At 39.0% G+C, this 21,039-nt stretch overlaps 1 protein-coding gene across 2 annotated transcripts in view; it reads left to right on the forward strand.

Moving 5' to 3' along the window:
• The first annotated feature begins 2,097 nt into the window (after positions 1-2,097).
• Positions 2,098-21,039, forward strand: part of tcf12 (transcription factor 12) — a 68,512-nt gene continuing 49,570 nt past the window's right edge. For both annotated transcript variants that reach the window (XM_062385353.1, XM_062385360.1), the window contains exons 1-5: positions 2,098-2,333; positions 3,022-3,110; positions 3,346-3,418; positions 11,930-12,003; positions 18,606-18,708. In XM_062385353.1, coding sequence (XP_062241337.1) covers positions 3,039-3,110; positions 3,346-3,418; positions 11,930-12,003; positions 18,606-18,708 — 322 coding nt within the window. In that variant the 5' untranslated portion in view covers positions 2,098-2,333; positions 3,022-3,038. The remainder of the gene's footprint in view (positions 2,334-3,021; positions 3,111-3,345; positions 3,419-11,929; positions 12,004-18,605; positions 18,709-21,039) is intronic.

A 21,039-nucleotide genomic window follows, 5' to 3' on the forward strand; every position in this document is an offset into this window, starting at 1 on the left:
AGATGGAATGGGTGAGTGACATTTTATAGTTAGATATTATACAAAATATATGCATTGCGAAAACAATGTCAATGGCCATACTTAGTCAGTGCAATTAATGTGTTAAAAACAAGGCAAAGATATGACTTATTAGCTTTCAGGGGCAGATTCATTTCCAGGACTCGATAATGTTTTTTCATAACTGTAATAGAATAGATAAAATCATTTGTAACAACAGATGTAGAGAATTTGGGAAGATCTGTGTTTGTCCAACAGGTGGCAGTCTGGAATTAATAATAGAGGGTACAGGTGCCTCCCATGGATTCATGCTTGAGTATATTAGAAAAACTGATTTAGATGAAAAATCTTCCTTCATTTCCTACTGTTGGGCTTTGTGATTCTGATTTTAAAGTAACAAAATTCAGTTGAGTAATAAAATATATCTGTCACTCTGGTCGACATCTGAACATTTAATCATAATAATTAATAACTCAAACCTTGAAGAGAGCAGGGTCACCAAAATCAATACCGACATTAATGGTATCCTACCTGCAAGACTAAAACCCTCACTCCCCATGGGTGAGTTATTAATTGTTATCAATAATTAAAAAACATCTAAAAACTATGCTAAGGCATATTTTTCCATAATGAGGGTTCTAGCGAAATCCACACCTGTTAATATCTTTCCTACTTCAACACAGTACATTAAGAATAGTTTATTTTAAAAGAGGCAAAATGTATTTGTTCAAGATCGTCCCCTTTGCTTTTGTTTTTATTCAGTATTTTACCAATTTGGGATCAATAAAGTTAATCTATCTAAAGAGGCAGCACTAATAAAATGAGACCATTTCATAACCAGTTAAAAACTCCTTATAGTATGTAACTGTGTTTTCTCCTAATTCTGATCTTACTGGATATTTGAAAGATTTTAGGTTTTACTTCTTATGTCTTTTTTCTCAGGTGTAACTTATTTTTTAATGTCATCGCTGTATTGCTGTGTGATCTCCTTAAATAGTTTCTTGCTTTTGAACTGTTTCTTATTGTTTCACCTTGTAACTGTGTTGCAGAGTGCTGCACAAATAAAGATTATTATTATCGTAATATTATTATATGTGGATTGCATTTAATGCGAAACACAATGTTGTTTTAAACGTGCAATATCAAATGTAGACTTATTTATTAATTATTTATTTTCAGGCAAATTAATTGGCTTTTTGAGGGCTTTAACATGTTTAAATTCGCACCTCCTGCGCAGAAGTGAACTGCGCACCTCCTGCGCAGAAGTGGACTGCGCAGGATTGATTTAATTTAATTTAATTTAATTTCTTTATTTAATTATTTTCTTAATATGTACATTTATATTTGTTACATTTAATTTATACATATGTTTTTTGTACAATTTGTTCTCTTTGCCCAAAAATATGTTATATGTATAATATAATATAACGATACAGTTTAAAGATGTTTGTAAACACTTGGACTAAGGGCAGAGAAGGTCTCTGGTTCGTCTCTGGGTCGACTCCACGGAGAGACAACAAAAGACGAACCTGGAATGATCTGTCCAATAATCCAAGAGTCTCCCTACCCTGTCTAGTGCCCCTGAGCAAGGCACCTTACTACCCCAACATCTGCTCCCCGAGCGCAGTACATGGTCGCTCACTGCTCTGTGTGTCCTGCACCAGATGGGTCAAAAGCAGAGGCGAAATTTCCCTACCTGCATGAGTGTGCCTTTGCATGTCTGTGCATGTGTTTGGGATTTATACATGCATCTTAATCTTAATCTTAATGTGGGAGTAGAAGAACAAAAGGAAACATGGCAGCAGTGAGATGAAATAATTAACTTGTTTTAATACAATGCAACAGCTCATTAGCTCAAGTGGTAACAAATACCTGGTTATTATTGTTATTATAGAATCAATACACTGCGTTGCTTTCTTTCAGGCATAGGTGTCTCTAAGTAAACTGAATGCTGTGGTGATGAAAGTGTGTTTATAATGTTGACAGTTGAGTTATTTACGTCTTAATGTTTACTTTCCACCTGACGACAGTAATGATAATCTGATGGTCGGTGTGTCAGTGAACGTGAGCGCGCGCCGACTCCCACAGCATGTCCCGCTGTGCAGGACCAGCATGTCACTGCGCTCGGCGGAGGGATACAATAACCAGTTCCATCGTGGTGCTGAGGCTTTCGCAAAAAGCAAAAATGTCTGCCTAAGGGAAACTCGTAACTGAAACATATAGAGGATATTTTCACAGGTGCCGCCGTTTAAAGCCGCGTTTCGCAGTTTCGAGGCGTGTCGCAGCGAAGCGAGCAGCCGCCAGAGCACCCTAGTTGGGATTTCAATCGGGAAAAGGTAAAACATTTCGCAGGAGTTAGTGGGAAGCTGTCGGACCTGTGAAAGAAGTTGGGAGTTGAGAAAGAGCCTAATTGGGGGTTTGTGTGGTGGAGCTGGGAACTGGTGTAGTCATGTGCACTGTTTGTTTGTGTGTGTTACTTATCGGGCTGTGATTTGTGTTGCGGTCCGCTCTCCACTCTATATAATATAATGTCCTCACGGACTGACACCGCTAGCTGTCTTCCATCCAGACGGACCCGGGCGTGCGGCTAGCGTTAGCCGCTCCGCTAAGTGACGCGGGGCGCCTCCGCTCACATCAGCCGTCGGTACGTCCTGAAAACCAGCCTGATAAATCACTGACGTTCACATATTCCGTGTTAAGTGAACCAGTCACTTGTGTAAACGTGTCAGCGGCAGCGCACTGACACGCTGTCAGTGCGAAGCTGCAGGTTAACACAATGCAGTTCACCAGCAGCGGGCACTTCTCCTTTTAATCAGACGAAAGAATTGAATGAGTGCAACTAAATCCCTGCGCCGTTTGATCGATCGCTGCGTGGCAGCTCTGTCACTGTCTCTGCGCGAGGCTCCGCCACAGCCAACTTTACTCCACTGTGATGCTCCTTATTCCGCAGCCACTACAAATCACTCTCCGAGGCACTAAATAGTCCCCGAAGATGTGACCTGATGCACTGTGTGTTTCCTCCAGGTTTCTAGATCGCCAGGATGAATCCTCAGCAGCGGATTGCCGCTCTCGGAACAGACAAGGAATTAAGTGACCTGCTGGATTTCAGTGCGGTATGATGGCTTTTCACTCTTTCTTTCTTTCTTTCTTTCTTCCAGCTCTGGGGTCTTATAGGTGCGAGGACTTTCATAGACTAATTGATCAACATTGGCTGATAGGATTCTATAAGCTGTCCTTGGTTTTATTGTAACTGTGAGCTGCTTTCAGGATGATTACAAGTGATAGTTTTCCTGGACACAGTTGAGTCTTTGCTCTAATGTAGACACGTGTCCCTGTTATTCCCTTCAGATGTTCTCTCCACCTGTAAGCAGAGGGAAAAACAGGCCCACCACACTTGGAAGCAGTCAGTTCAGTGCATCAGGTAGGAGCCATTCACTCAGCAAACCCTCCTCTCTCTATTCCTGCTTGCATGCATTGATCTGCACACAAAAATCATTTTTACTGACTAATTAATTAAAAAAAAAAATGTTTTGGTTTTATTTCTGAATGGAAGGCAGAAGGAAAATGTTCTTAGTTTCTTGCATGTGATTCTTGTTTGTGCTGTGCACATCTGTTGCTTGAAACATGAGCTTCCCACCTGGAATTGTAGAGAAGCACTGTAGAAAGGATTTGGAACAAAGCACTATGTAGGCCATATACATGTGTAGCTGTTTTATTTAGCTTATTAACATGCAGGTGTAACACAGTGAAAGTCCTTTACCTTCAGATGCATAAATAAGGCGTTATCGGCTGCTTTGATCGAGGTGTGTTGTGTCGGTGCAGCAAGTGTTCACAGAAACATTGCCTGTGCTCTTATCACGGTTTGTGGGGCGTGTGAGGAGTGTTGCAGGCACATATTCAATCAGATGTATTAATGTCTGTAGTTTGATGGGAATGTGAGGTATCTTCTCATTGAGTTATGTTTGTTTTTCATTGACACATTTGTTCAGTCTCCAACTCATACTCACGCACACTAGCTGTTCCTTTTCACCTCCGCTGTTTTTCGTGGGAGACTATCTCTGATCATCTTTATTGTTGGCCAAGTTGGTGGATGGTTTTGGTTGTGTTAACCAGAGTTTGGATTCCCTGCATCTGGATGACTTCCTGGCTACAAACGCGACAGGACATTAATCCGAAGCGCATCTATTGTCTGATGTGCCACTAAAGAAAGTCAACAATCGGGCATTATGTCCTCTCAAAGCATGTTTTGTGAGAATCGACAAAGCTTCGTTGTTGTCAGTTATCTGTGAAACGAAAGACACATGTAGTGGAAACTGAACAAAAACACAAAGGAACAAGAACAGAGCTGTTACACATGAACTGTGGAGTTGTGAGCATTGCTTTTAGAAAACCTAATCATTCAAGTGGGGAGTGGGTGTGCTCACTTCAGTAAAACAAATGACAAAGAAAATCCCAAACGGAACTCATTTTATGTAACACAAAAGGTTCAGGTGATCATTGTTCTAGTGTTTTTTTTTTTACGTTTCTCAGGTTTTTTTATTAACTTGTGGACAAAAAATAAATCGACAGTTTAATGTCCAGTCCAGCAGAACAACAGCTCTGTGTTTATTTTCCAATTGTGGGTCATGAAATGTTATTACAAGTCAACTTGTTGTGTCATATATAAAAAACCCTAATGATGTAAAGTAAAACCTTTGATTCCTGCTTTGCGAACGAGTATATAGGATTTTTCAGAGCCAGAATGCATCAACCATAAACGAGCAAAATAACAGGACTGCCACGAGTGCCATCTCCAACATTGGCTCCAGCCATGTGTTGTATTGAGATGGCATTGATGTGTGTTTTATGATTTGATAGAGTCAGATGTTTTCATCATGTTGACAGCTACCTTTAGGCTGGGCCTTGCACTCTGTGGCTTTTAAAATAGAAGAGCATCAGCATGGTGCTTGTTGTGAAACAGAAAAGAATTGGAGACTGTCAGGAGAAATGTGTGTCACAGCCAAAGCCTGTAGTCGGAGCTGCTTGTTCTCTGGACACCAGCCTCATCCTTTAGAAACGTATCAGTCTAAATGTGGACTGCGGCTTCCTACCAGTTCCAGCAAAATGATCCAAAAATGTGTACATGACTACTTACAAGATACTTTGCTTTATACTGCTATATCTAGTACATGTTTTGTTTATTTTTTTCAAGAGGCAAGCACATGCACAACATTGACTGTGTCTCCTGAGGTGGATTATGTTAACACGAAGCAACCTTTAGTCTACAGCTGCATGCATACATTATGTGAGCTTCTACGGAAAATGGATCATATTGACATCTCAGGTAGTTGTCGTTTATTTCTTGACAAATATTGCAAAACTCATCATATTTTAGATAAAGTTGTCAAAAGGATCTCCAGTACCTTGAGGTGTATCAGGTCTATCATGGGTAAATCCATCCTCTTCAGCCGGTAGTCTGGACTCCCGGGTCTCTGATCCCCACAGCAGAGGAAGGAGCACGTTCATAAACGATTGTGAACATAAGGCAAGTGAGTGTGCAGACACAAGTGTGGAAATTGCAGGGAATGAGAGTTTGGATTATTGTATCTCAGCTGGGTATAGCCAGATAATTGAGACAGAGTGGGACCAGCGAGACCCTTCAGAAGTGCGCCAGAGAAAGATGGATTGGAAAAAATAGCCAGCGTGGCTCGAACAGAGACTCATCACTTCTCCCTTCCAGCTGTGTTGATGATGCAGATTTGATGAGGCTATTTAGTGTAGTGGGGCAGTAGATGGCGGTTGTTAGATGGGTCATTTTCGTTTAGGTTACACCCACGATAATAATTTTTTGTTTTGAACGGCATTTCTTTCACTAAGTTTACGCCTGGTCCTCATATTACTCAGGAGTTTTCGAGCCCCTTAAAAAAAGAAAAATTCATGCTCGCTTCCTGATGAACATTCACAACATATCCTTCCCTGATTTGTCGCGCTCCTGTCACATGACTCTTTTCCTGAAGACAACAAACGGCATTACCTCTGAATTATGACTAATGTCCTGCTGCAGAGTAGAGATTCAGCTTCCTGTTTATACTGCCACTCGCATGCACAGTGTATGCGAGTGGTCATTCGTTTTCAGGTGTGTTATTCCAGGAAGAGATTATAATGCTTGTCTGAATGGAGCCCTTTAAAACATAAAATATATTAGCCTCACTGAGTGATCAGCTTTAAAATCAAACTGCCAATCACAACAGAGTGCATGAGTCAATTCATACTCTGAAATTATCAACTATTTAGATAAAAGTTTTGATTAAGCAAAATTAAAATCCTTACTTGCAGTGAGATACAAATGTGTCTCATAAATGGAAATTCTTCTTTTACATTTATGCATGAGTAATAATAGTCGCCCTCCTCCATTTGTGACTGATGATCATAATCATGGTTGTGAAAATTTGATATTTTCTAAGATGGTTACACTGAGTACATTTCATATCGTTTAAACCTAATAGACAAGCATTTTCGGACCTGTCGGCGTTTGTGTGTTTTTGTGTAATTATTTAATCCTGTTAATAGTATAACAGTCACAGGGGACGTTGACATTTTAAGCTAGGATGGCACTCAATAGAGCACATACCTCCGCCAAGGCCCAGCAGTTCCCTTATGAAACCAAATTTAAATCTACAACCAATCTCAGGAACCAGCAAATGTAAAAACCGACAGGGGTGACATCACAACCTCTTTGGCAGAGGTAATACAATTATAAAAAAAAAAATAGTCATATATGTAACCTCAAACAAGGAGGTCACGATTTCACCTCTGTCGATGGTTTTGTTTGTTTATTTGTCAACAGGATTACACAAAAACTACTGGAGGAATTTCCACAAAACTGGATGAAAGGATGGGACATGGGCCAGTGAAATATAAAGACAAAACACTTGTGCAGATCCGTACACAAAGGCTGATAAAGGAATTTTCTGTAGGGAATAATTTGATGGATCTTGATGAAAAAAAAAACAACAAATCTGTGTTATTTAGGGCACTAGCTGATGTAATCAGCCATCAAACGATATCAACTCTCTCTCTCTCTCTCTCTCTTTCTCTCTCTCTCTCACTCTTACTCCTACTCTTAATATAAGTTAATATAATTTTACAGTGAAACGGAATCTGGGCTAAAACCTCATTTTACCCTCTCTGACCCCTGTCGAAACTGTTAATTTAATCTCCCTCCAGGTTTTTCTCCACAGTGTTTATTTGTAAACATGCAGTTGATGAATTCTCGGTTTCACCATTTGTGCTGCGCTCAGTTAATTTATACAACAAACCTTCTTTTCCCCACATAGAGCCAGAAGCTCTCCACGAGTCTACAAAACAGGACTGTAGTTTGGATTTGTGTACATTAACATGACACAAATCATATATTTAAACTGTTGAGATACTGAGGCATGAACCCAATAGATTTATACATTCATGTACATTTAATACATGATTTCCTTCAGGTGGCTGGTCTTGAATAATTACACATTTCCAGGATTTCCAGGTTCCAGGACTTTTCAGGAATAACCAGAACATAGGGAGGGTGTTTGAATATAGGGATGATACATTTATCCTGGGTCATAGGAAATAATACGTGAATCTGTGCTGGGAATCAGGTTAACTGGTTTTTAAATGACTGATATTTCTCATTTCATTCAAGATGCTGCCTGGACCAGACGTTTTTCTCTTTTTTCTTTTCAGCCAGAAGATACCAGAAGGATTTGGATTTGATAGTTTTCTCAGGTGTTCATAGATGAATCTGATCTATTTGTCCGAAGATATTAAATAATATTTGAGAGTTTATGTTGGAAGGTTATCAAATTTGTATTTGTTAGTTGTTGTTTTACTTCGCTGTATATCCAGGGTGAAAGTGTTTAAATTACATATTGTAAATATATTATGTTTTCTTTCAGAATGAATCCAGCATTTTGAGAGCTTTAATATCCTTAAAGCTTCATTTCAAGATACATTTCTGTTAATCCAGGGTTCATTTGGTTTTGTCTGTAATTTTTCTGTCTGTACAATTCAACTTTCAAATGAATAAAACATCCTCCGAGGATTTTTGTGGCAAATCATAATCAGATGCAGATTTCATGAATTAATTGACAAAGAAAAACAAAAAATCGTGTCGGTACAAAGACATCATGAAGAAGTAACTGATGAGCATTGATAGTATTCTTAGACTAGGTTGACTGCATGTGATGAACAAATAATTGTCTTGTATAGCATTAAAACAATGGCAGGATTACTACATGAATATTTAACTAACAAGCCCAAGTGAGCTTTAAAACACTAAATGTGTAAACTCACTAGAGTTTGCTTTGACCAAACTATTCAGCTTCCATAAGAAAACATTTTAAATGGAGAAAATAGATGTTCTCCTCAGTGTGGGACTGAGTGTCCTTGCTTATTCAGTGGATACAGGGGTGAGGCAGCACTACTTAGAAATTATTACCCTCGGTTTGCCAAGCTCACACTTTACAATGTTTCAGCCTTTTTGCATGATCTTACAACAGAAGTGGGGGAAATAGAAATTTATCTACTGAAAAAACCCCAGCCCTGTCTTCCTCTTGGATCAGTTTTGTAATGAACTGGGGGCTTGGGAAGGGTGTAGCTGTTTTATGAATGACTCAATAGAGAGTTGTGATCGCCAACATCTGTGCTTACTCTGACAGCATTCGACATTCTCACCATAGGTTTACAGAAAAGTTAACTCTGTATATACTGATCACTTGATAACACTATTCATCTTATTTTTAAGTCATTCACATTATTTCCCTGACATATTTTATTCTTTGCCACATCTATAAACTTTATTTGGAGAATGCTGCACAGCAGAGATCACGTTTATGAATTATTCCTGTGCTAATTGTGTTGTTAAGGGAGATGTGTTCCACTCAGCAATCGGTTTTATCTTGTGCCAAAGAGAAGCATAATTAGTATCAGGTCAGCTTGATGATAATACAGTTGCTGAATATACTTACCTACTCCTGCTAGTGTATCTTTCAATGCAGGCTACATTGGGAATTTAACAGTGACATCCTGTACTTCTACAAATCTATATTATTTCCCCACTATTTGTTGCTTTAAAATCAAATAAAACCCATCAGATGTTTTAATAATATTGCATTTCTATATTTCCAGTGAATATCCTACTAAATGTTCCAGAATAACTACAACTGAATTGCGTTTCTAATCCTCACTGGTTTAAATGTTTAGATCAACTGTAGAAACACCTCTCTAACAGTTCAACAGCACCACGAGTTACATCCTCAAATATTACCATGAGATTTTCCATGCTGTTGGTCACATGTGACTTAAATGTGCAGCTAAAAGACGCCAAAAACCTCAGTTGATTCAGTTTATGATTCATGTGTGTGTGTCACTGCCAGCCCCTTGAAACGTATTGGAATCACTGTGAAAATACAATAATGTTGATTATTGGAGCTTTGAACAAACTGTGAGAAAGGCGTGATAGTGTACGTCAGACAGACTATTGCACAGTAAAGCATTGGGTCTCCTGATTCATTATCTTTATGCTTCAGCCAGTGAATTTTTTTTTTTTTTTTTTTTTACTTTAGCTTCTTGTGTCAGTGAGTAATCTTATTGTGCTGGCTGTCTGTGCAGGGAGAAGAGAGGGGACCCATGAGCGCTGGTAAGAGATGGTAATCAGACGAGATGACAGCCAGTGGCCCGGAGAGCAAACACGGACCATTGTTACATCCACTGCGTGAAAGGCCTCAGTTGGGCTACAATATGTCACACTGGTGTTGTCACACAAAGTAAACCCATGTGCCTTTAGGAACACAGGCAGTAGTTACTGCAGAGGTAGTTAAATTATTGTTGCCTCCACTAGGGAGGTTATTTATTTCCCCCTGTCCATTCATTGTTTGTTTGTAAGCAAGATTACACAAAAAACAGAATATCACAAAACTCTGTTGGAGGATGTGTTCTGGGTCAGGGAAGAATCTATAAAATGTTGGTGCAGATACAGATCAGGGGGCGTGTACTGTTTTTTCCCCAATTTATCAACATTAGTTTGTTTTTTTCAGAGAATAAGTCATAGATTTTGATGAAAAAGTTGTGTTCAATTTGGTGCAACTCCCAAAAAATCTTTACATCTGGAATTTTCTTAAGGGCACTGTTGGGCCTTTGTGGAGGTATATGCATTATCTGAGTGCCCTGAACACAAGTATCACTGTTATGACCAATACACCATGGTAAACCACCTCAATCACGAGTTTGGGGCAAATTAACAATATATTTTTTCCAGAAAGGGCTTTTAAGAAAGAGAAGTAATCGTGCCTAGTTTTAACAGCAAATCAATATGTTGATAAAACTCATCTATTTCTCTGTTTACTGGAGCATGAGGTCTGGTAAGAGTCGCCCTGGTGAAGTATATAACTAGATTATTGACAGAAGTTTCTGAGAAAGAATGTATTGGCAGCAACACAGTAGAAAATAAATATTTTATAAAAACACAGAATATTAATATATGATGAGTACAAACTGTGACAGTGATCATATACATTATCGTACCACCTTTCCATCATGTCTCTTTAGCACTAAAGATCTTCATTTGAAAGTTGAGTTTAATTAAACCCAGATAAGTCAAAATGTTTTTGAGAAATTGCTATTCTCTTTATCTAGGGCAACATGATGAGCCATATTTGAACTTTTTGAATCAGAGTCCAATGGTTTTGATTAATGACTACAGACTTGTGCTTTTATTGGGGTTGTTTATTCCACCCTCGCTTGGTGGAGATAGCTCACTGAAAATCATTTGTAAATTACAAGGTTAAAAATATTATTTTTGTTTGTGTCTTGCCATATTATTATATTCCTGAGAATACACAATATCTTTCAACCTCTCATTTTCTTTATTTGAAGTTGAAAGTGAACAAATGATATTGCATTTTACTGCGACAGATGAAATTACGAAAGGGACAATCAATAACTTGGACAATGTTGATGCTTTACCCGAGCTACAATTATGTCTTGTTTGTGGGGACTTTGGCTGTTTCTGCTGCACAATATTGTCTCAAACAGCAGGAACAATTGAGGCATCACATTTTTCTCCAATGACTGTATCACTAAAATTAGATTGCAAAGATCAGATATTATATTTTTCAACATATGCCAGATGGTCCGGCTTTGCAGTTTGGTTGGATTTACTGAATTTATTTGTCTGTCTCCTTGGCTTTTTAAGCAAAGACATTTTCTTTAACTTAAAAACATGTTTTATTAAGTTTCAGTGTACATCAATGCTGAATCATAGGCATAAGTTCCTGTTTTGTTTACAATGAGGTATACAAAGAAATGCTTATTTTGGCTCATGATTCATGTTAAGCTAAATAAATGACACCATTAAAAGAGTAAAAACATACGGAAGTTATAAAATAACATCCCAGTTATTATGCATATGTTTAAAACACTGATTTTTACTCTCTGGCTTTTAAATCAGTTCAAAGCTAGTAGTTGAGATTTATTTATGCAGTTTTATCTTATTATCTTACAATCTTACTGTTTCATTTGTTAAATCAATGTCCTTTTCCCTTCCTCTTGGCTTTTTGTTTTATAATTGTATGTATCTCCCCTTTTTTAGCTGGACGGTGCTTTGGTCAACATCTATTTTTGCACAATCTATTTTTGCATTGCATATATATTGCTTTGACCTGACTTAAATGGACGACCTCTTGGAGATGATGTTTATTTTTGTGCTTCAGTTGTGTGAGTGAGTGAGTGAGTGAGTGAGTGAGTGAGTGAGTGAGTGAGTGAGTGAGTGAGTGAGTGAGTGAGTGAGTGAGTGAGTGAGAGAGGGAGGGAGGGAGGGATACAGAGAATGAAGATATGCTCCCTGGACGATCAACTGTAAGAGTAATCTCGTCTTGCTGACTGAGTTGTGCATCTCTCGCTCTGACAGGTATGGATGAGCGGACCAGCCAAGCATCCTGGGCCCCAGGTGGCGAGTCAAGTCCTTCCTGTGAGACCTCCAGGGTAAGATGACCCTCACCTCCCCGCCTCTGAATGGCCTTGATACTCCACAGCACCTCATTTAACACTCATTACATCAAAGTGGTACAATCACGATGCCATGTTGTATGACCTGTAATGGACATATTTCTCTGTGACTATACTGATGGCAGGTGGAATTGATTTTGTGGCCACGTACATGGATCTGATATTATTGATAGATTGAGTTCCTTTAGAAAGATTTGTTAAAATATCTCAACTAAAATATAGGCTAATGGTGTTCACCATGTACATCAAGGGACATCACTGAAAAGAGTGAAAATGTTTATTTTCCCTGGGTATTTTTTCTCCTCACCTGTTTTGCTGAGGAAATAATGATAAATCATCTTTTGATTGGTGCCATAACAAGGACAAATAATAGAAAACACCCCAAATGTCATCCCTGCACACTTTTGATGTTTTGAAACTACTCCAACTGTGTTTATTTTAATTTCTATAAATCTTCAAAAATGTGTTAAAAAAGCCCAGGCAAAATCCATGAAAATATTTGGCATTTTTGTCCCTTATTAGTTGTGGAAAAAGTTGCCAGTTAATTTTCTAACTGTTTATTCAACTAATCGTTTGAGCTCTAATTAGAAGGGTTTCTGTTGAGCAGGCAACATGAGTAGTATTAGGGTTGACAGGGATGAAACATGCCCTTAGTGACAGTGCAGCCAATTCATGATTCTTAAGACGTTTGATGGGATTTACTGACGTGTTTCCCAAACCTCCAAGATTTGGTTTGCTCCTCTGCCTGCCTCGTCTTCTGTAAATATGTTCAACCTGTTTGAAACTGAGGTGAAATATATGATGACTGAAAGCTCTGTGCTCAAATAGCTCCTCCTGATCTCCCCAAGGGTTAATTGTATTTATATGCAAGTGTCAACTATCTATTTATGATGCATGTGAGGAAATGTGACCCTCTGCCCTGAAGCAGCCACCCTTAATTTGAACCAAACTCAACCAAATTATACACAGCCATATTGAATAAATAATCATACTTGCTGTGCTAGAATTGTAAAATTCGTTTTTGTTTTGTTGTACGTCCAAATTGATATTTGAAGCAAAAAATGTTTTGTCTTGCATTTAATTGTGCACTCTGCAGGGAAGGTCAGCAACTGAGCATTTAGTTCAATACATCAAGCTGTAAAGTGGCATTTTGTTAAAGATCACAGATCTACAATGTAGTGAAAATAATAATTTCATTAGAAATGTGTCTTTGGTCGCCTTGAAACTGACAAATATATACATTTGCGTTAGACATGAATTGTTATTTCAATATTCCGATTTTAGGGGTAGTCATCCTGGTCATAGTTATTTCCTAGTGTGTACTATTTGTATAATGATCATTTAAAAAGGCTGCTCCACTGTGTTTGAGTTTAAGTGCGAAGATCTCACTGTTTGTGAGAGCAAGTGTGAACAGCTCTCCCCCCCTGTTTGTTTGTCCCTCACACATTGGTTGTTCTTGATGCCCTGTATGAATTTCATATAATGTCAATCTCCTGTCACTTTCTATTAGACCACAGCTAAATGTCAAAGCCACTCGGTCTGAGTTACCTTGTTTATTCCTCTGTGCCCTTCCCGAATGAACATCTACAGGCTATGGTAACATAGGCAGCTTGATTTGAATTATAAGACTGAGACGCTTGAGATATCTTTGCTCCAGGTGCATATAAATGAGTGTTTCTGACATTGCAAGGCACAGCATCAGCCAGCAGACAGCTGTTTGCGTCTCCATAAAGCGTGCACACAAACACTCCAATGCCACTCTCTCCACACTAACACGCAGCTGTGGACGTGCCACGTATTGATACAGACTTGATTTATATAACCTTTGATATATTATATTTATTCTGCTCTGAGCAGTGAGTGACATCGCTCTTGAAACTCAGTAGCCAACAATCGGTAAAAGGATTTCTATATGTATTTACAATTTTTGCCATACTTAACCATTTGAGAGTTGGCACAATGATTTTCAGAGAAATTAGCATGTTCCAGTTATAGATGACATTCAATCATTAATGATCATTAAGTATTCCAGTCATTCATCAGTGAGAGTACAAATTGAGTCATGAGGGGTGAAGACAAATCTGTGGCAAATTAAAAAGTAAAGAATTATAAAAGAATTATCTAATAGCAGAATTACATGATGAAAAATGGCAACATTTCTTTAGTAAATGGTTCAAATCATAACAATAACCCGGCAATAAATGCCACTGGTTCTTATTGACACAATCTCCGATAGATCTATATTTGTATCAATATTTGATAATCTTTCTTATCAATGAGGAGTAAAATCATTATTTATTAGAGCTCTGTTCAGTTTCAGCTCTTAAACATCTTTCTAGATCACATCACTGTCAGGGGAGGCGTCCTCCAAACTGAACTTTCATTCATATCACATCAGTAATTTACACAGATTTTTGGATCAAGAAGCTTTTAAGAAGTAAAATTTCTGATAACTTGGCTGTTTAATCCCAATCTAAATAATGCATATAGTAATGAATATCAGCAGACACCCACTTTTGAAGAACTTTGATCTAGATCTGGGCTAAACATACATACCTTTCCTCGATGATTTAAACCATTTTGAACTTTAATGTCTCATTGTATCCTTTTAATAAATCTAAATGTTTAACTTAGAATATGTGTTCTTTGGTAAAGAAGCGTCGAGCCCTGGAGCAAGTTTACCTGATTACAGACGTAGAATTCACTCTCTCTTTTTCTCAAATAGACGCATAGTTAGTTAGTTCCACTTTGTCCTCTTATTGAAGTCGTTAACATTGACATGGGCCTAAGAGAATTACCTCGAAACTTGTGTATAGTGCTGCCTAACTGTCACAAAAACACACAGGTTCCTTTGAGCTGAACAATTGGAGACAGTTGTCAAATGGAGCTAGTTCTGGATTCCTATACCATATGTGCATTTGTGAGATTTTAAGACGCCTACTGTGTTGACAAGACTGGAAATAACTTTTTTTTAGCCTCCCGTCATTTCTCGCAACAATCTTCCACTGTTGAACAGACTCCAGTGTGTTAAAATTGTTTCATAACTTTAAGTTTTGCCCATGGCAAAGTTTTTTTTTTAAAGTGGCTAGTTTAATTTCTTTCTTTTCGTTGTCGAACAAGAATTTTTGGATTGAAAAAAGAGAGCTATTCTCTGAAATGTCTGGATTTGTGCCGTATTCCCTGTGTTTGTCCAAGGTCCTTGGAAGAAAGTGCTTCATCTCTCAGTCTGTAGCAGGGGGAGTTCAGTCTTGTCCCTGAGCTTGTTTGAGCTGCTCCACTACGAGTGTGTGAGCAGTCGACTGTGAACAGTCCAGAGCTCTGCCGTGCTGACCTTGGCACCCAGCCAGCCGCTGTATCCTGGGCAGCTGTGGCTGTAGGCTGGCGGTCTGACAGTCAGGGCTGTGCCCACCATCACCACACTGCATCCCCAGTGCCCTGCCCCGGCTTGATACTCAACCCCACACACATCCATCATGAGCATATCATAGCTTTCCAAGATGCCACTTGCAGCAACACGTTCACCTGGGATGCAGCACAGAGTGTGGAAGAGATGACTTTTAAACACTGAGTCGAGGGATTGGGGGACAGGGCTTGAGCTCCGGCCTGCATGCTGCCACGGTGATCTGACAGTTTTCTAGCCAGTACTACTAATGTAGCCCTGTGGCTGCCATGGCAGCGTGTGTTAGTGTCTCAAAGAGATGTAGGCCACCAGTGTTTGGGAATGATGAGGGATCTGTGATTGATGATCTTATGTTCCCAGAGGAGCAAACATAGTGTTGTTACATTGACAGACAAACATAAACTGTGAACCTGGATTGACCATTACCCCCTTCCACTTTTTCTTACTCTGTTAACGTACCCTGTTAGCTGTAATTATAACAATCGAAGAAAGCTCCAAGTGCTGGTCCCAGGTGCTTTCTAAGATTTATTGCAATAACAATTGCGTGATCATTTTTGGAAATACTTATTGTATTTTATGGCACAGATTTAGATGATGATATCATCACCTCTCATTTCTTTCCTCTAAATATTAGGCAACGTTTAGCTAGCTCAAACAGCTAGTTCTAAAGCAGGGGTGGGGATCCTCTTTCCTCTCAAGGGTCATTTCAAATTTTATAACATCCTCTGTGGGCCATACTGAATTATTGAACATAAATCACACTAACCTCTCTAATGTGATGGCTGGGATGATTTTGCTGTTATCAGGCGGTAGGGACAGCGATGCTTCTCACATCTGGTTTTACAAAGACTGGATTTCCACTCGATTTTTTTTAAAATTTATCTTGGAAAGCGCAACATTCAGCATCTCCTTTTGTTTTCTTGATAGTCTCTGTAGATGCCTGTCAGCCACGACACTTTACAACTACGTATGTTTTTCGTTTCAACCTGACTGGGACTTGATGGTAACTTAAACTGAGTTTATCTGTGTTTTTCATCTTTGGGCAGATTAAGGACAATTGTCTCCTTCTGCTTTGATGCTTCATGCTAAGATAATCTAACATTTCCATCATATTTAATGGACAATATAAGAGGGTATCAACCCTTTTTAAATAACCATTGCCAAAATATATGTGTTTACCAGAACTTTCAACCCTTCTTTTAAGGTTTCAGTATGACGCAGTTTCCTCGTCTGGGTGTAGAACAGAGCAAATGTCTTAGGTTAGGTGTGTATGTATTTTCTGTGTGTGTGCGTATGTGCTAGTGCTTCTCACAGGGCCGTTGTTGTTATTGAGTCTGTTCATGGTGTGATTAACAGTGTGTGCGGCCTGGCAGGAGCACAATAGGGAATCTCTGAGGATTCCCTCTACACAGCGCAGCACTCCACTGCCTTTGAAATTACTCCATCACCATCCACTCACAAAAAAAAAGATGGATAATAAGATTTACTTTTTTTTTACTGTATGTTGAATGCAAAGGGTATGAGTTGGAGAAAATAGCTTTATAGAAATTCAAGCTCACTGCTGCTCGGTCTCTCCGGTGGGAGTTAATGTAGTTTGGAGAGATGTATTTGACTGGAGCACAGTAGGATTTTCACAGGGCTTGGGATTAGCACTGTAACGGAATATCTTTTATTACATGGGACCCAGAGTTTTCTAAAACCATACTGTGACCGATATTTAGACCTAAGCCCTGGAAGCTGATAACTGTCATGAAAAGGCACTGTTAAGCTCCAGGAGAAAAAGGCAATTTTTTTTTAAGCTGCAGGTACCTGGGAATGATGTAGGATTGCATCTCTCTGTTTCTTCCTCCTCTACAAAACGATGTCGTCTTATGAACCATGTGCAAGAGATGGCATAGAAACCTGTTATCATTAGATAAAATGGTAGAACCCAAAAGAAATCTTGCCAGTGATAATATTGGTTTGGATGCTTGTTTTAAAGACGTCTTTTAACAAAGACAAAGGGGCTTCAGGCTCGGCTCTTTTTTGGATCAACAACACAACATTTTAACAGCACTTATTTGTTGACGACTAGCTGCGGAAATAGAGTTCACATTAATAGAAATTGTTTGAGCTGAAATTACCAATTTACTTAATGGCAATGGAATATTTTTTAAAGAGTCTGGTTATGAAAAAGGTGGCCATGATGTGAGCTTTGCATTAACTGACATCTCCTGTCTACAGTTAGCATGTCACATTGGCACGTAAGCCGATAATGTTGTGTGAAGCTGTGATTGGTTAATGTCCTTATGCAGATCATGCCAGCCCCCAGCATCAGGTATGCCCACCATCAACCATTAAAGCAACGCTTACATGTGAGTGCTCAGTCAGAGAGTGTGTGGGAGATGTCATGCCTCTTACCCAGAGGCCTCCAAATCAGCTGGAAACGATCAAATTGACAAATAGATAAACATGTTGTCTCATGACATAGATGCCCTGTGGATAAAAAACAGGGATGATACAAGGTGTTCCAGGCACTTGATGAGGAGGGTTGTCTGTGAGACAGATGGACTTTCTGTGATGTAGACTTTGGCCTTTCAGTCGAAGCCTCCCAGATCTCGTGAATATCAAACATGTTTGATATTTACGATAGTCGTCTCTGCCAGAAACCTGCAATAGCCAATGATAAAAAGCTGACCGGATGTTGAGTACTTGTTAAGCTGCAAATAAAAATAACAATAAATGATCTAATTCACCTGCAGCTCGTGCTACAAAAGCTTATTACGTTCTCTCAGCCATGAATTCATCCATTGTGTTTTTTTCATTCTTTCATTTTTCGCTGCAAATCAAAGCTCAGGACGTCGACCCTCCTCCATGGAGAAGACTTTATTTTTAAAGAAAATGTATAAGTATGAATGTAGCCTATAACATGCACAGAGAGCTACATGCCACTCAAGGAAAGGGAAAAACCTGACAATCATATAGACCCTTAAAATTAAATAATTTACATGCCAGTTACAGACACAAAGATCTTGATTTTTTTTTCTTTTAATTTCTTTGAGCAATTATGCACAAGAGATTGGACAGTTTATTGGCATAGGCGACCATTTGTGCTCTCTTCCTAATTAGTGGTGTGTCAGAGCACTCAATTAGTGAAGTTGCCCAATAAAGTGGCTAATATTCTGATCTCTTCCCCCAGGGTTTCGCAGACAGCCCTCATTACGGCGATCATTTGAGTGACAGTCGATTAGTGTCCCATGAAGGATTGTCTCCAACACCTTTTATGAACTCGAACGTAATGGGTAAGTAAATGATTCTCTTCAGTTCTCTCGTCACATGCCCTTTGGTAGTAGATAAATATAAAAAAAATTGTCTGATTGAGGTTAAGGCACTTCATACATCTGGAAGTAGCACCACTGAAAGACTTACCAGGCTACAGGGCAGTTTTTATCAGCTCCTGCTGTCTTTATTCTCAATCCCCCTCCCCTTTCTACATCTGCCTCTTCCTCCTCCTGCGATGACCCTCCCCCAGGCTAGAAGTCACGCCATCAGTGTAGCTTTCCGTCATAAGAAGCTGTCTCCGAGACATCAAAACTGCCATCAGCATCTTCCATTGGCAGCAGAGCTTTGTGTTTTCTTTGTCGCAAAGATAAACAGACAGTTATAACATCAAACATTTAGAATTTTATTTATATAATTTCTTTTGGATTTCTTTGTAGTAATTTCCTTTGGATTTGTAAAATCATGCTTTATTCCACGTCCTTTGATTTTTGTGTTTTGTTTGAATATTTTTTAGAGATCAGTGATTTTTAACCTTTGTCATCTGGTATGCACACAAAGCCCCATCATAGTAGTTAAATTCCCCTGTTATCAACTCCACTCGCCATGTTCAAAGGGTGTTATACTTCAAACTGGACGTTATGTAACACTATTAATTGTATCAAAGTAAATTTACCTAATTGAAAGGGTTCCTCTATCCAGTACAGTAGGTGTGGTCAAGTAGCAGAAGCTGGATGTTTCAGCTGTCTATCAATCACAATAAGTTTAGTATTTTATAGTTTTTTGTGACGCAAAAGAGAGATCGCCCTCACACAACTACATTCTCTTATTACCGACTGGAAAATTGTTATTCCATCGTAACATTGGAGCTGGCCTCATTGCGATGTGTAACCAGTCAACAGTTTTATGGCAAAGATCATTAAGTTAAGCGCATCGCATAAGGACCCTGGAGACTGGTTTCCAAGCAAAGTGATTAGTTCATGAATGGGTGCTGCTGAATTGAAGTGAAATGTTATCTGTCTTGTAGTTGATCACGTGACTGTGTTACATACAGTGTGTATCTCTCCCCATGCTAACTGCGTCTGTAATTATGCGAATGAGCTGCAGAATATGGATGCGATCTGATGCAGTGATATGTCAGATGTTGACAGTATGATTGTAAACTGGAATTGCTTGTGCTTATCTCAACCGTGGAATTCAAGATGAGTCTGGCCTCATTCAACATTTTTCAACAGCAATATCTGGGCGTTATTTGGGTTTATGAAGATTTCAGCACCTTCATTGAATCATGTCTGGAAGGTTATTCCTCATCAATGAACAATCCCACAACCATGATGTTTAGAGGTAGAGCCTCAATTTGTCTGGTTGTAGGGATGGTAACAGTCTCCCATGACCCTCAAAGAATAAGCGGTATATCTGATAAATGGATAGAGGGTTGAAAGAAGTAGTAATGGTTGAATCAGTCGGTCCCTACAAGTTCTGAACTGCTGAATGGGTTTTTTCATGTCAGGCTTCGTGTCAACATACCGAGTTGTTTCTGTAGTTCTGAGTTGGCCAGCAGCCCTCCTGTCAGGTGTGCAAAATGCTTGTTCAAATGGCTAGCCTGAGGACGTACCCAGATAGTTAACTCACTCTAATGGACAATACAATATTGCTAAGTGGATGGCGTGTGGCCAAGGCACAGACTGCAACTTAAGAGAGATTGAATTAAAGTGGTGTAATCACTGGTTTACTTGGCTGAAAGGTGAGTCAGAGAGCTTTGTCTCAGCGATGTCCTCCACTGTTAATTCATCGTGCTGAGTTGGCCCAAACTTCTGCTGCGAGGTCTGACCAGAGACTGTAAGTGAATCATGAACTGTATCGCAGAAATGATGGACAATGAAAGGCTGCAGACGTTCAGAGAAGATGCAGCAGAGGCAGCCGTTTGCTTATTCATGCAAGCTGGGAATTGTTTTTTCACCGCTGTCTGGGTCTGAACAAAATAACTAAACAACACATTGAATGGTTTCACCAATCTTATTATTTGGAGGGTTTCTCAAGCCTAGATGATCAACTGTCAAGGTCAAGATCAACAGAAATATCGTTGAAAAACAAATTTTTCGGAATGTATAAGATAAACTGAAGCTGATATCATAAGATCACCCGCATATTATAATACATTGTTAGTAACGTCATGTATCTCTGCATCATATGGGACTACATACACAACCCAGGACTTTTGGGATAGAAAATAATTTGCTGTCAGAAAATTACATTATGTCATGTAGTAATGCATTAAGTTTGCAACCAATACAAATTGAGACACAAGCTAAATCTTATTTAGCTGGTATGAATGTCATGATGATGCTATTATG

Source organism: Platichthys flesus, chromosome 1 (genome assembly GCF_949316205.1).
Source record: "Platichthys flesus chromosome 1, fPlaFle2.1, whole genome shotgun sequence".
Classification (NCBI taxonomy): domain Eukaryota; kingdom Metazoa; phylum Chordata; class Actinopteri; order Pleuronectiformes; family Pleuronectidae; genus Platichthys; species Platichthys flesus.